The sequence below is a fragment of the Ahaetulla prasina genome, chromosome 2 (assembly GCF_028640845.1).
Source record: "Ahaetulla prasina isolate Xishuangbanna chromosome 2, ASM2864084v1, whole genome shotgun sequence".
In the NCBI taxonomy this organism is placed as follows: Eukaryota; Metazoa; Chordata; class Lepidosauria; order Squamata; family Colubridae; genus Ahaetulla; species Ahaetulla prasina.
The window spans coordinates 130104420-130120840 of NC_080540.1; the positions used below are offsets into that span (position 1 = coordinate 130104420).

The following is a 16421-nucleotide window of genomic DNA, read 5'->3' on the forward strand; positions in this document are numbered from 1 at the left end:
ATATATATATATATATATATATATATATATATATATATATATATATATATAGCTGCAGCTGACTGTGGAAAAGTTTCAGTCAATTTTCGTGCCTGGGACTCGTTTGTTGAGGAGAAGGAAGGAAGGAAGGAAGGAAGGAAGGAAGGAAGGAAGGAAGGAAGGAAGGAAGGAAGGAAGGAAGGAAGGAAGGAAGGAAGGAAGGAAGGAAGGAAGGAAGGAAGGAAGGAAGGAAGGAAGGAAGGAAGGAAGGAAGGAAGGAAGGAAGGAAGGAAGGAAGGAAGGAAGGAAGGAAGGAAGGAAGGAAGGAAGGAAGGAAGGAAGGAAGGAAGGAAGGAAGGAAGGAAGGAAGGAAGGAAGGAAGGAAGGAAGGAAGGAAGGAAGGAAGGAAGGAAGGAAGGAAGGAAGGAAGGAAGGAAGGAAGGAAGGAAGGAAGGAAGGAAGGAAGGAAGGAAGGAAGGAAGGAAGGAAGGAAGGAAGGAAGGAAGGAAGGAAGGAAGGAAGGAAGGAAGGAAGGAAGGAAGGAAGGAAGGAAGGAAGGAAGGAAGGAAGGAAGGAAGGAAGGAAGGAAGGAAGGAAGGAAGGAAGGAAGGAAGGAAGGAAGGAAGGAAGGAAGGAAGGAAGGAAGGAAGGAAGGAAGGAAGGAAGGAAGGAAGGAAGGAAGGAAGGAAGGAAGGAAGGAAGGAAGGAAGGAAGGAAGGAAGGAAGGAAGGAAGGAAGGAAGGAAGGAAGGAAGGAAGGAAGGAAGGAAGGAAGGAAGGAAGGAAGGAAGGAAGGAAGGAAGGAAGGAAGGAAGGAAGGAAGGAAGGAAGGAAGGAAGGAAGGAAGGAAGGAAGGAAGGAAGGAAGGAAGGAAGGAAGGAAGGAAGGAAGGAAGGAAGGAAGGAAGGAAGGAAGGAAGGAAGGAAGGAAGGAAGGAAGGAAGGAAGGAAGGAAGGAAGGAAGGAAGGAAGGAAGGAAGGAAGGAAGGAAGGAAGGAAGGAAGGAAGGAAGGAAGGAAGGAAGGAAGGAAGGAAGGAAGGAAGGAAGGAAGGAAGGAAGGAAGGAAGGAAGGAAGGAAGGAAGGAAGGAAGGAAGGAAGGAAGGAAGGAAGGAAGGAAGGAAGGAAGGAAGGAAGGAAGGAAGGAAGGAAGGAAGGAAGGAAGGAAGGAAGGAAGGAAGGAAGGAAGGAAGGAAGGAAGGAAGGAAGGAAGGAAGGAAGGAAGGAAGGAAGGAAGGAAGGAAGGAAGGAAGGAAGGAAGGAAGGAAGGAAGGAAGGAAGGAAGGAAGGAAGGAAGGAAGGAAGGAAGGAAGGAAGGAAGGAAGGAAGGAAGGAAGGAAGGAAGGAAGGAAGGAAGGAAGGAAGGAAGGAAGGAAGGAAGGAAGGAAGGAAGGAAGGAAGGAAGGAAGGAAGGAAGGAAGGAAGGAAGGAAGGAAGGAAGGAAGGAAGGAAGGAAGGAAGGAAGGAAGGAAGGAAGGAAGGAAGGAAGGAAGGAAGGAAGGAAGGAAGGAAGGAAGGAAGGAAGGAAGGAAGGAAGGAAGGAAGGAAGGAAGGAAGGAAGGAAGGAAGGAAGGAAGGAAGGAAGGAAGGAAGGAAGGAAGGAAGGAAGGAAGGAAGGAAGGAAGGAAGGAAGGAAGGAAGGAAGGAAGGAAGGAAGGAAGGAAGGAAGGAAGGAAGGAAGGAAGGAAGGAAGGAAGGAAGGAAGGAAGGAAGGAAGGAAGGAAGGAAGGAAGGAAGGAAGGAAGGAAGGAAGGAAGGAAGGAAGGAAGGAAGGAAGGAAGGAAGGAAGGAAGGAAGGAAGGAAGGAAGGAAGGAAGGAAGGAAGGAAGGAAGGAAGGAAGGAAGGAAGGAAGGAAGGAAGGAAGGAAGGAAGGAAGGAAGGAAGGAAGGAAGGAAGGAAGGAAGGAAGGAAGGAAGGAAGGAAGGAAGGAAGGAAGGAAGGAAGGAAGGAAGGAAGGAAGGAAGGAAGGAAGGAAGGAAGGAAGGAAGGAAGGAAGGAAGGAAGGAAGGAAGGAAGGAAGGAAGGAAGGAAGGAAGGAAGGAAGGAAGGAAGGAAGGAAGGAAGGAAGGAAGGAAGGAAGGAAGGAAGGAAGGAAGGAAGGAAGGAAGGAAGGAAGGAAGGAAGGAAGGAAGGAAGGAAGGAAGGAAGGAAGGAAGGAAGGAAGGAAGGAAGGAAGGAAGGAAGGAAGGAAGGAAGGAAGGAAGGAAGGAAGGAAGGAAGGAAGGAAGGAAGGAAGGAAGGAAGGAAGGAAGGAAGGAAGGAAGGAAGGAAGGAAGGAAGGAAGGAAGGAAGGAAGGAAGGAAGGAAGGAAGGAAGGAAGGAAGGAAGGAAGGAAGGAAGGAAGGAAGGAAGGAAGGAAGGAAGGAAGGAAGGAAGGAAGGAAGGAAGGAAGGAAGGAAGGAAGGAAGGAAGGAAGGAAGGAAGGAAGGAAGGAAGGAAGGAAGGAAGGAAGGAAGGAAGGAAGGAAGGAAGGAAGGAAGGAAGGAAGGAAGGAAGGAAGGAAGGAAGGAAGGAAGGAAGGAAGGAAGGAAGGAAGGAAGGAAGGAAGGAAGGAAGGAAGGAAGGAAGGAAGGAAGGAAGGAAGGAAGGAAGGAAGGAAGGAAGGAAGGAAGGAAGGAAGGAAGGAAGGAAGGAAGGAAGGAAGGAAGGAAGGAAGGAAGGAAGGAAGGAAGGAAGGAAGGAAGGAAGGAAGGAAGGAAGGAAGGAAGGAAGGAAGGAAGGAAGGAAGGAAGGAAGGAAGGAAGGAAGGAAGGAAGGAAGGAAGGAAGGAAGGAAGGAAGGAAGGAAGGAAGGAAGGAAGGAAGGAAGGAAGGAAGGAAGGAAGGAAGGAAGGAAGGAAGGAAGGAAGGAAGGAAGGAAGGAAGGAAGGAAGGAAGGAAGGAAGGAAGGAAGGAAGGAAGGAAGGAAGGAAGGAAGGAAGGAAGGAAGGAAGGAAGGAAGGAAGGAAGGAAGGAAGGAAGGAAGGAAGGAAGGAAGGAAGGAAGGAAGGAAGGAAGGAAGGAAGGAAGGAAGGAAGGAAGGAAGGAAGGAAGGAAGGAAGGAAGGAAGGAAGGAAGGAAGGAAGGAAGGAAGGAAGGAAGGAAGGAAGGAAGGAAGGAAGGAAGGAAGGAAGGAAGGAAGGAAGGAAGGAAGGAAGGAAGGAAGGAAGGAAGGAAGGAAGGAAGGAAGGAAGGAAGGAAGGAAGGAAGGAAGGAAGGAAGGAAGGAAGGAAGGAAGGAAGGAAGGAAGGAAGGAAGGAAGGAAGGAAGGAAGGAAGGAAGGAAGGAAGGAAGGAAGGAAGGAAGGAAGGAAGGAAGGAAGGAAGGAAGGAAGGAAGGAAGGAAGGAAGGAAGGAAGGAAGGAAGGAAGGAAGGAAGGAAGGAAGGAAGGAAGGAAGGAAGGAAGGAAGGAAGGAAGGAAGGAAGGAAGGAAGGAAGGAAGGAAGGAAGGAAGGAAGGAAGGAAGGAAGGAAGGAAGGAAGGAAGGAAGGAAGGAAGGAAGGAAGGAAGGAAGGAAGGAAGGAAGGAAGGAAGGAAGGAAGGAAGGAAGGAAGGAAGGAAGGAAGGAAGGAAGGAAGGAAGGAAGGAAGGAAGGAAGGAAGGAAGGAAGGAAGGAAGGAAGGAAGGAAGGAAGGAAGGAAGGAAGGAAGGAAGGAAGGAAGGAAGGAAGGAAGGAAGGAAGGAAGGAAGGAAGGAAGGAAGGAAGGAAGGAAGGAAGGAAGGAAGGAAGGAAGGAAGGAAGGAAGGAAGGAAGGAAGGAAGGAAGGAAGGAAGGAAGGAAGGAAGGAAGGAAGGAAGGAAGGAAGGAAGGAAGGAAGGAAGGAAGGAAGGAAGGAAGGAAGGAAGGAAGGAAGGAAGGAAGGAAGGAAGGAAGGAAGGAAGGAAGGAAGGAAGGAAGGAAGGAAGGAAGGAAGGAAGGAAGGAAGGAAGGAAGGAAGGAAGGAAGGAAGGAAGGAAGGAAGGAAGGAAGGAAGGAAGGAAGGAAGGAAGGAAGGAAGGAAGGAAGGAAGGAAGGAAGGAAGGAAGGAAGGAAGGAATGCTTCGACTGTTGTAAGTGCAAGCACTTGTTGTAAGTTCATTTTTCAATGACATCATAACTTTGAACAGTCCCTGAAAAAATGAAAATAATCTGAGGACTATCAGTTTGGATCCAGGAGCCATGAAATCTCAGTCGTGGTACCTCTCCTTTAAAATAATCTTCTTCCAACGCAGAGTTGGCCCTGATCCTATAATACTTTAGGGAGGCCATAAAGATCCAGCTTTTCCCCCAAGCCTTTGGGCCAAATTTTTTTTATTTTATTTTTTATTTACATTTATATCCCGCCCTTCTCCGAAGACTCAGGGCGGCTTACAGTGTGTAAGGCAATAGTCTCATTCTATTTGTATATTTTACAAAGTCAACTTATTGCCCCCCCAACAATCTGGGTCCTCATTTTACCTACCTTATAAAGGATGGAAGGCTGAGTCAACCTTGGACCTGGTGGGATTCGAGCCTGCAGTAATTGCAGGCTGCTGTGTTTTAATAACAGGCTACCTTACAGCCTGAGCCACCACCTACAATCATTCAATGTTAAAAGTGATTGATGACCATTTTTCACACTTACGACCGTTGCAGCATCCCCAAGGTCACATGATCAAAATTTGGATACTTGGCAACTGACTCATATTTATGGCAATTGCAGTGCCTGGGGATCATGTGATCCCCTTTTGCGACCTTCTGACAAGCAAAGTCAATGAGAAAACAGATTCACTTTACAACCGTGTTAATAACTTTACAGCTGCAGAGATCCACTTAACAATTACGGCAAGAAAGGGTGTAATATGGAGCGCTTTAAAGGTGGTCAAAAACCTTGAAGCGCACCCGAAAGCCACAGGTAGCCAGTGCAGCCTGCGAGGATGGGTGTTATCACGGGAGCCACGGGGCTCCATCTATCACCCGCAGCCGCATTCTGGACTAACTGCAGCCTCGGATGCCCTTCAAGGGGAGCCCCATGTAGAGAGCATTGCAGTAATCCAGGCGAGACGTCACGAGTGCGTGAGTGACCGTGCATAGGCATCCCGGTCCAGAAAGGCGCAACTGGCGTACCAGGCGAACCTGGTGCTCTCCTGGAGCGGCCGTCAAATGGTCTTCTAGAGACAGCCGTTCATCCAGGAGGACGCCTAAGTTGCGGACCCTTTCCATCGGGGCCAATGACTCGCCACCGATGGTCAGCCGCGGTTAGCTGACTGTATCGGGATGCCGCATCCACAGCCACTCTGTCTTGGAGGATTGAGCTTGAGCCTATTTCTCCCCATCCAGACCCGTCGGCCTCCAGGCACCGGGACAGCACTTGATAACCGTTGGGGTGGTCCGGTGTGAAAAATACAGCTGGGTGTCATCCACAGCTGGTACTTCACACCGAAACCACTGATGATCTCACCCAGCGGCTTCATGTAGATGTTAAACAGAGGCGAGGATCGACCCTGCGGCACCCCACAAGTGAGGCGCCTCGGGGCGACCTCTGCCCCCGTCAACACCGACTGCGACCGGTCGGAGAGATAGGAGGAGAACCACCGATAAACGGTGCCTCCCACTCCCAATCCTCCAACCGGGCGCAGCAGGATACCATGGTCGATGGTATCGAAAGCCGCTGAGAGGTCTAATAGGACCAGGGCAGAGGAGCAACCCCTGTCCCTGGCCCTCCAGAGATCATCCACCAACGCGACCAAAGCCGTCTCCTGCTGTAACCGGCCGAAACCGGACTGGAACGGTCTAGATAGACAGTTTCATCCAGGTGCAAGGAAATTGATATGCCACCATATTTCTACAACCTTCGCCGTGAAGCGAAGGTTGGAGACCGACGATAATTACCTAAAACAGCCGGGTCCAAGGACGGCTTAAGGAGGGCCTCACCACCGCCTCTTTCAAGGCGGCCGGAAGACACCTCCACCAAAGAAGCAGTCGAATCGCCTGGAGCCAGCCTCGTGTCACCTCTCGAGTGGCCAGCACCAGCCAAGAGGGGCACGGGTCCAGTAAACACGTGGTGGCATTCAACCTACCCAACAACCTGTCCATGTCCTCGGAGCCACAGGGTCAAACTCATCCCACACAATGTCACCAAGACCGCCTCATCTCGCCCAGATTACTGCAATCTTGGTCCAGACCATCCCGGCTGAACGATTTTATCGATAGATAACCGTTAAACTCCTCAGCACGTCCCTGCAACGGGTCATCCCGCTCCCTGGTGTAAGAGGGAGCGGGTCACCAAACAGGGCGGCTGGGCGGTTATCTGCCGATGCAATGAGGGAGGAGGCGAGCTACGCCGCTTCCTCAATGCCACTAGGTAAGTCCTAGTATAGGACTTCACTAGTGTCCGATCAGCTTCGAGCGGCTAGACCTCCAGAGACTCTCCAGGCGCCTTCTCCGCGCCATCCTCTCAGCTCCTCGGAGAACCAAGGAGCCGGTTGGGACCCGCGCCGGTCAGAGGCCGCAAAGGCACGACACGGTCTGTTTCGGCCGCCTGTTCCCAGGCCGCAACAAGTTCCTCAGTCGAGCCGTGAGCCAGACCTCAGGAAATGGCCCAAGCTCCGTCCGGAACCCATCCGGTCCATCAGGCGCCTGGGACGGAACCAACGTGTCGGCTCCGCCTCCCGCGGTGGTGAATGGCGGTCAGAAAGTCCAGGCGAAGAAGAGTGATCTGACCATGACAAAGGTTCAATGACTAATTCCTTTAAGTCCAGATCTCTCAACCACTGACCAGAGAGAAAATCAGGTCCAGGGTGCCACCCCAATGTGAGTAGGGCCATCAACTACTTGGGTCATGTCCAAGGCCGTCATGGAAGCCATGAACTCCCGAGCTGCCGTCGATGACGAGCCGGACGATGGCAGTTAAAGTCCCCATGACTAAAAGTCTGGGGGTCTCAACTGCCACCCCAGCCAGCACCTCCAGGAGCTCGGGCAGGGCAGCTGTCACACAGCAAGGAGCCAGGTACGTGATCAGCATACCCATCTGACACCTATGACCCCATCTCACAAAGAGGGATTCGCACCCGGCAATCTGAGGTACAGTGGTCTCCTCGGCTCTAGACTCTCTAATCACAACTGCCACCCCCACCCTACGAGGTTTGTTTTTTTTACTTTTAAAAGCATTTTTTCTTTGTCCAAAAAAATGCTTTTAAAAGTTAAAAAAAAGGCTCTGATGATCACGCTGCTTAGCTGGGATCATCAGAGGCTTTTAAAACCTCTTCTGCCTTTTTAAAGGCAAAAAAAAATGCTTTTAAAAGTAAAAAAAAAGTTGGCTACACCCACCCAGTCACATTACCCCCACCAAGCCACACCCACAGAACCAGTAGTAGCAAATTTTACATTTCACCCCTGCTTCCAGAATGCAGCTATATTTCCAATGATTCCTTACTTCATGGACACTATTAAAGAAAGATTTCTTGGGTTGAGTACAATTTAATGTTTTAAAATAAATTACCACATTAATAAATCTGATTGCTTTGTGAAATTTGTTCAACAGGCATAATTCTTTTTCTGCACTGGGCCAATTCATCACAAATCACACCAATCAGAAACTGGATATGTAATGTAAGTTAAAAATACTGCCATTTCATGGCTTAAGAGAGAAGGGTCAAGGATGGATACTTCCTGAACTCCAGTTTATATTTAGTAAATGAAACTTAAGTGTGTAAACCAACTGCAGTATGAGAATCTGGATATCAAAATAATATTTTCAAATGAAATCATTTTGGTGGCTTATGTTTAACATGGAATTCCATGCATGAAAAATTGAATTTGCAATTCTCCAGTTCACTATGAAGAAATACGGCAATCCAGAAATGCCTTATCATTCCTAAAGTAAAATAATCACAAGGAAGCTTTGGGATGCTCTCCAGGTAGTGTGGGTTACAACCCGTTTTTCCAATTAAACAGCTGTTCTTTGAGTGGGAATGGTAGGAACTGAAGTCTCTCTGGAAACCAGCAGGGGAAGGAATACAATCATGGATTACTTTGGCTTTCTACAACTGATTTTTGAATAGCACAGCTTAGTTATAAAAAACTTGGGAGATAAAATACTGAAGCTATTCCAGTACTCCCCAGCATCTGCACGAGACGCCCTAACCTTTCTTTTTTTTTTTATTGCTTTTTTCTAACAAACAAAAAAGAAATACATTATTGCACCCTTGTGCTATACATAAAAAAGGAAGATTTGGGTCTTCGGATATGTCCTCATGATTGCCAAAATCCACGTTCTCGAGGTACAGGTACCGAGGCATCCAATTTTCCAAGCGCATAGTCCACGAATGGTTTCCAAGTCTTCCAGAAAATATCTTCTTTATACACACCACTTCTAATTTTAATATCACATGTCATTTTATTATTATTATTATTATTATTATTATTATTATTATTTATTAAATTTGTATACCGCCCTTCTCCCGAAGGACTCAGGGCGGTTCACAGCCAAGTAAAATAGACAATATATAAATACAATTTAAAATACACTTAAAAAACTTATTAAAATTGGCCACAATTAAAATTTAAAACTAAAACCCATTTAAAAACCCATAAATTTAAAAACTAACCCAGGCCAGCGCAGATAAATAGGTAAGTTTTAAGCTCGCGGCGAAAGGTTCGGAGGTCCGGAAGTTGACGAAGTCCTGGGGAGGTCGTTCAGAGGCGGGAGCCCCACAGAGAAGGCTCTTCCCTGGGCGTCGCCAGGCGACACTGTCGCGCCGACGGCACCCTGAGAGTCCTCTCTGTGAGAGCGCACGGTCGGTGAGAGGTATTCGGTAGCAGCAGGCGGTCCCGTAAGTAGCCCGGCCCTATGCCATGGGCGCTTTAAAGGCGTTCACCAAAACCTTGAAGCGCACCGGAAAGCCACAGGCAGCCAGTGCAGCCTCGCGGGATAGGTGTCATTCGGGAGCCGAGGGGCTCCTCTATCACCAGCAGCTGCATTCTGGACTAACTGTAGCCTCGGATGCCCCTCAAGGGAGCCCCATGTGAGAGCATTGCAGTAATCCAGGCGAGGCGTCACAAGGCGTGGTGACCGTGCATAGGGCATCCCGGTCTAGAAAGGCGCAACTGGCGCACCAGGCGAACCTGGTGGAAAGCTCTCCTGGAGGCGGCCGTCAGGTGTTCATCAAAAGACAGCCGTTCATCCAGGAGAACGCCCAAATTGCGCACCCTCCATCGGGGCCAATGACTCGCTCCCGACAGTCAGTCGTGGACTCAGCTGACTGTACCGGGATGCCGCATCCACAGCCACTCTGTCTTGGAGGATTGAGCTTGAGCCTGTTTCTCCCCATCCAGACCCGTCGGCTTCCAAACACGGGACAGCACTTGATAGCTTCATTGGGGTGGCCGGTGTGGAAAAAATACAGCTGAGTGTCATCAGCGTACAGCTGGTACCTCACACCGAAACCACTGATGATCTCACCCAGCGGCTTCATATAGATGTTGAACAGAAGGCGAGAGGATCGACCCTGCGGCACCCACAAGTGAGGCGCCGCGGGGTGACCTCTGCCCCCGTCTGCGACGGTCGGAGAGATGGGAGGAGAACCACCGATAAGCGGTGCCTCCACTCCCAATCCCCCAACCGGCGCAGCAGGATACCATGGTCGATGGTATCAAAAGCCGCTGAGAGGTCTAATAGGACCAGGGCAGAGGAACAACCCCTATCCTGGCCCTCAGAGATCATCCTGCGACCAAAGCCGTCTCAGTGCTGTAACCGGGCGGAAGCGGACTGGAGCAGGTCTAGATAGACAGTTTCCTCCAGGTGTAGGGGAAACTGATATGCCACCATACTCTCTACAACCTTCGCGCGAGCGGGTTGGAGACCGACGATAATTACCTAAAACAGCGGGTCAGGAAGGCTTCTTGAGGAGGGCCTCACCACCGCCTCTTTCAAGGCGGCCGGAAAGACTCCCTCCAACAAGGAAGCACTCGTAATCCCCTGGAGCCAGCCTCGTGTCACCTCCCGAGTGGCCAGCACCAGCCAGGAGGGGCACGGGTCCAGTAAACACGTGGTGGCATTCAGTCTACCCAGCAACCTGTCCATGTCCTCGGGAGTCACAGGGTCAAACTCATCCCAGACAATTTTATCATTTAAGGCTAATTTCCACATTTTAGAATTCCACTCTTCTATTCTAAAAAACACATCTAATTTCCAATATCTAGCTATTATAATTCTACCTATTATAATCATAATTCTAATCAATTCTTTTTCATATTTTGTTAATTCTATTTCCTTAATTACCAACAATAATATAGTTTCCACTCTCAATATTATTACTTTCCCCATCATTTCAAATATCATTTTCTCCAATTGTTGCCAAAACTTTTTAACCTTATCACATTTATACCACATATGTTCATAAGTCCCCAATTCCATCTCACATCTCCAACATTTTTTACTAATTTTTTTATCCATTTGTGACAATCTTACTGGAGTCAAATACCATTTCCAAACAACTTTATAATTATGCATTATACATGTTATTTCAAAATTGTATCAAAAAAGTAGTGCAAGAGTGAAGGTGAATAGAATATTAACTGAAGAGATAAAATTAGAAGCAGGTACGAGACAAGGATGTCCCTTGTCCCCAACATTATTTTTATTGGCCATGGAAATCCTGACAAAAATGATAGAAAAAGATGAAGAATTAGAAGGATATAAGGGGTATAAGATAAATTTGTATGCGGATGATACTTTAATTATTTTGAAAAATATAGAGAAAGACCTGAAAAAGATATATAAGCACTTGAAAGAATTTGAGGAAATGACAGGTCTGAAAGTAAATTGGTCAAAGTCAGAATTATTGATGGATAGTAATGGTAATGAGTGTGAGAATATGCAAGAGCAATTTGGGATAAGGATTAAAAATACATTGAAATATTTGGGTATAGTGCTCTCACTCAAGGTTAAAGAATTGAAAAAACTTAATTATGATGTGGTGATCAATGAAATTGAGAAGAAGATAGACAAATATAAAATGTTAAAGTTGTCTTGGTTTGGTAGAATTGCAATGTGTAAGATGATGTTGCTGCCCAAGTTTAACTTTTTATTCGAGATGCTACCGCTAAATTTGACAGAGAAAGATATTGAAGGATATCAGAAAAAATTGGACAAATTTTGTAATGGTGGGAAAAGACCTAGATTAGTGAAGAAAATGTGGTATCAAAATCAAAAGGAAGGTGGATTAGGAATCCCCAAATTATTTAATTATTACTGTGCGTATGGTATCCGGATAGTGGTAAAAATATTTAAAGGTGAAGATAACTATTGGAGAGTCTTAGAGTTAAGGGATAGAGAAATTTGGATCAAGGTGGTTTTTAGATAAAGCAAACTTAAAATGTGTAATTAGAAGTTATTGGTTAAAGGGATTAAGTAAAATGTGGAATAAATTTGTTAAAATTTTAATTCCGGATATAATCTTTTTGGGGAAGACAATTGGAAATTGGCCGATTAAAAACAATATAAGACGTAATGAAGTGATTAAAGAGGAAAATATAGAAACTATTAGAGATTGGATAAAAGTTTTGGAAAATGAAAGGAGGAATAAAGAAATTACTGAAAAATTAGGGTTAAGTTGGTTTGAAAAAATACAGATAGAAAAATGGACAAAAAAATTAAGGGAAAACTATTCGATAAATAGATGTGAAACTGAATTTGAATATTTAGTATCTCGGATTATGAAAGATGAAATTGGGCTAAAGGGACTCGTTAGTAGGGTTTATAAGATTATAAACTCTGATGAAAAATTACAAAGAGTGATGAGGACAAATTGGGAAAAAGATCTTAATATTGAAATACCAGAGTCAGATTGGAATGTGAATTGGAATAGTAGAATTATGAGAACTTTATCTATAAGGATTAAAGAGCCCTAACCTTTCTTAAGGTTTCCACCAAGGCTGGCCACAATTCACTATTGTAAATCAAGTCATATGTCATTTCCCTCAGTTGCTATGTAACTGCTGTCTTTTTCATGACTGTCAAGTCAGAGAAAGTATCATTTTTACAGATTTATAACAAAAATTAAGAACTAGCAGAATGTATAAGCATCACAAAAACAGCCTACTTTTTGTTGTTGTTAGTTGTGAAGTTGTGTCCCACCCATCGCAACCCCATGGACAACATTCCTCCAGGCCTTCCTGTCCTCTACCATTCCCCAGAGTCCTTTTAAGCTCATGCCTACTGGTTCAGTGACTCCATCCAGCCACCTTGTTCTCTGTCGTCCCCTTCACCTTTTGCCCTCAATCTTTCCCAGCATTAGCTCTTCTCCAATGAGTCCTTCCTTCTCATTATGTGGCCAAAGTACCATATTTTTTGGAGTATAAGACACACTTTCCCCCCAAAAAATGGGTGGAAATGTTTATGTGTCTTATACAGCGAATGTTGCCGAAGCCCCACCCACCTACTGGCCCCCAACCTTCAGTCATTTTCAGCCTCTGTGCGTCAAGTTTTCAGCCTCCACATACCGTTTTAGACCTGTTCCAGGCTGTGGGGATCACTGCTGATCGTCCCCTCTGCGCGTCGCATTTTCAGCCTCTGTGCGTCAAGTTTTCAGCCTCCACATACCGTTTTAGACCTGTTCCAGGCTGTGGGGATCACTGCTGATCGTCCACTCTGCGCGTCGCATTTTCAGCCTCTGCGTTTTCAGCCGGTTCCAGGCAGCGGGGATTGCTGCCGCTGCTGCCAATCCCCACTGCCTGGAACCGGCCAAAAAAGCGACGCGCAGAGGCCAAAAACAGGGCATGTGGGGGCCAAAAACACAACGTGCAGAGGTGGCAGTTGGTGGTGATGTGCTGTGGTAATGCCGGCAGCCTGGAATGGGTCTAAAACAGGGTGTGCAGAGGCTGAAAACGCAATACACAGAGGCCGGAAATACAACGTGCGGAGGCGGCGATGGAATGTGGCAATCTCTGCAGCCTGGAACAGCTGATTGGGGATATTCCGGGAGGTTGATCAAAACTGCAATCAGTTGCTGGTGCTGAATCAGGCTGCGATAACATGCTGAACCTGAGCAGGCTGTTTGCTGCAAGGACTCTAGCCAGATGAATACCAATGGATGCTGGTAGACATAGGCAGAATTTTTTTTCTTGTTTTCCTCCCCAAAATCTAATGCCCATCTTATACTCCGGAGCGTCTTATACTCCAAAAAATATGGTATTTGAATTTCATCTTCAGGATCTGGGCTTCTAAAGAGCAGTCAGGGTTAATCTCCTCTAGGACTGACTGATTTGTTCGCCTTGCAGTCCAAGGGACTCGCAGGAGTCTTCTCCAGCACCAGAGTTCAAAGGCCTCAATTCTTTGGTGCTCAGCCTTTCTTATGGTCCAACTTTCACAGCCATACATTGCAACTGGGAAAACCATAGCTTTGACTATAGGCACTTTTGTTGGCAGGGTGATGTCTCTGCTTTTTAGTACGCTGTCTAGATTTGCCATAGCTTTCCTCCCCAGGAGGAAGTGTCTTTAATTTCTTGGCTGCAGTCCCCATCTGCGGTGATCTTGGAGCCCAGGAAAATAAAATCTGTCACTACCTCCATTTCTTCCCCATCTATTTGCCAGTAATTGCCTACTTTTTAACTTCTGGTAAATATAGTTAACCATCTCTTAACTGCCACCATAATTGGGACTAGCAACCCTATTGCTAAATGTTGTGGTCACAAAGTGAAACATTACATGAACCCAACTGGCAATTTTACTTCTCTATTTTAAATTCTGCTTCTCCCAAGCCAGTTGTAAAGCATTGTAATGGTGATCATCTGACTGTGGGACACTGCAATGGTCATAAACAGCATCAGTTGCCAAATAATGTCCGAATAGTGACATGATTGTGGGATGCCGGGATGGTCATAAATGTGAAAATTAGTCATAAATCTATTTTTTACACAGTCATACCTTTGAATGGTTGTTAAATGAGGCAGTTGTTAAGTGAGGACTACTTGTTGTTCACTGCACTCTTTGTGATGTTGAATTAAAAGGAGGAGAAATTTATCCTCAATTAACGGAAATCTATTTAGAGTTACTTTAACACCCATAGCAGTAATAGCTTTTCAGATTTTTTTACTAAACAATCATACCAACTGCTTTTATTTTTAAAAAAATAAAATTTAACATTCCTCCTACTTGCACTGAAGGAGTACATACAAGCTTGTGAATCTACACTGCCCTTTGCTTGCTTATTTAAAAACAGTACTATATTCAAACCACAATAGCTGCCATGTGCTTCCACAGAGGGAACATATTGCCAGAGAAAAAGACTTTGTGTCTTAAAAATTATAAATAAAAATTATGAGTTTTAAATGGCCATCTGGGATTCAGGAAACCATCTGCAAGTTTAAGACACAAAAATATCAAAAAAAAATCTATTGCCTTAGTGGTGACATAGGTCCAGCATAAGATGATGATTCATTAAATTTGAACACCAACAACTCCCAACAACTCTGGGAGGTTTATCAGATATTTTTGTGCGTCATGCTATGTTCGAAGCCAAAAATTAAGTATGACTATGGGCAAGCCGCATTTGGAAAAGTCATAGGGTTAAAGAGAACCATCTCTTCCATCCCTCAATTCACCCGAATCAGCAACGGAATGTAAAATGTGGAAAGGTTCTGTATTTGTTTCCTCTTAGATCTTATTCAAGCCCTAGAATATACCTTGTTAAACTGGAAAAGGTCACGCTTGAGCCTCTCTCTTACAGTATCATGTCCCGGCCTCAGAAATCTTCTCATTTTCTTCTTTAATTGCGAGGCACCAAAAGCTGTAGAGAAGGAAAAAAAAGTATCTGTAAAGACACTTGGATATCAGCTACATACAATGTGCTTAGATAGAAATAAAAGTGAAAATTTGTAGAAAAGAATATTTGCAGCTCAGGATTAAACTGTGGAGTTCTTGATGCTCCCCGAGTTTAATCTTTTGCTTGCAGATTTTTCATCACCCGAACAGGTAACATCATCAGTGCAAGGCAGTGTAGATAGTAGAATCGATATTCGGTATTGATGTTGTTACCCAACTGTCTAATGAATTGTCTACAAGCAAAAAAAACCCAAGCTTAGGGAGCACTAAGAATCCCACAGAACTGAAAGTAGGTACTTGCCTCTTTAAACTAACAAAAAAGAGATTACACTACACATCAGAAGTTAGGTAAAAGACTCCAGATGATTATTTAAAGGGTCTTCATTATCCCAGAATGGTAATTAGTACTAGTATCTTGTCATAGCAAATTCAAATTCACTGAATATGGGAGAAAGAAAAATAGGGAGCTTAGCCTTCCCATAATAAAGATACTTCCAGTTGTTAATAAAAGTATTAAAATAATGTTACGTGTGCAAATATACATTTTATGTGTTATGTTATTATGAGGACATTTCTCCTTTGTTCATATTATCCAGCACTGTAATCTAAATCAAGAAACCAGTTTAAAGAGCTGAGAATATTTCATCCTGCCTTGGCATTTCTTCATTAGAATTAATTTATTGCAAAATATTTCTGGGAATTTAAAAAACCCATGTCCTTAGAGAATACCTTCTAGTATATTTTACTAAACGCCATTTGGGGCTGGAATGGGTAAAGCAACACATAAGCACTTGAAATTAATTGTGGGAATTGTATGCATACCATGACCAGAATGATCTGGTTTTAAATGATTTAGTTGTTGAACCTTTGTCATGGTCAGATCATTTTCTCCTTCGCCTAGACTTTGACCGCTACCCACCACCGCAGGGAGACGGAACTAATGCGTTGGTTCCGTCCCAGGTGCCTGATGGACCCGGAGAGGTTCCTGACGGAGCTTGGGCCGTTTCCCGAGCACCTGGCCCACAACACGACTGAAGAACTAGTTGCGGCCTGGGAACAGACCGCAGCTGGAGCTTTGGACCGTGTTGTGCCTTTGCGGCCTCTGACCCGGCGTCGGTCTCAACCAGCTCCTTGGTTCTCCGAGGAGCTGAGGGAGATGAAACGCCGGAGAAGACGCCTAGAGTGTGTCTGGAGATCCAGCCGTTCTGAGGCTGACCGGACACTAGTTAGGTCCTATAGCAGGACCTACCTAGTGGCATTGAGGGATGCGAAACGCTCCTACGTTTCCTCCCTCATTGCGTCGGCAGATAACCGCCCGGCTGCCCTGTTTCGGGTGACCTGCTCTCTCCTTCAACAGGAGGGGCGGGAGGACCCCCTACAAGGGTGTGCCGAGGAGTTTAATGGTTATCTATACGATAAAATCGTTCAGCTTCGGGACGGATTGGATCAAAATTGGGTAGATCCAGGCGAGAGTTCCGAGACCCGTCTTGTTGAGGTGGTTTGGGATGATTTTGATCCTGTGACTCCCAAGGACATGGACAGGTTGCTGGGTAGGCTGAATGCCACTACATGTTTACTGGATCCGTGCCCCTCCTGGTTAGTACCGGCTACTCAGGAGGTGACACGAGGCTGGCTCCAAGGGATTATAAATGCTTCTTTGCGGGAGGGGATCTTTCCCGCTGC

At 45.8% G+C, this 16421-nt stretch overlaps 1 protein-coding gene across 9 annotated transcripts in view; it reads right to left on the bottom strand.

The window, feature by feature from the left end:
- LLGL2 (LLGL scribble cell polarity complex component 2) overlaps positions 1-16421 on the bottom strand; it is a 111684-nt gene that overhangs the window by 78206 nt on the left and 17057 nt on the right. For all 9 annotated transcript variants that reach the window (XM_058168946.1, XM_058168942.1, XM_058168948.1 and 6 more), the window contains one exon: positions 14600-14703. In XM_058168946.1, the coding sequence (XP_058024929.1) occupies positions 14600-14674 (75 nt within the window). In that variant the 5' untranslated portion in view covers positions 14675-14703. The remainder of the gene's footprint in view (positions 1-14599; positions 14704-16421) is intronic.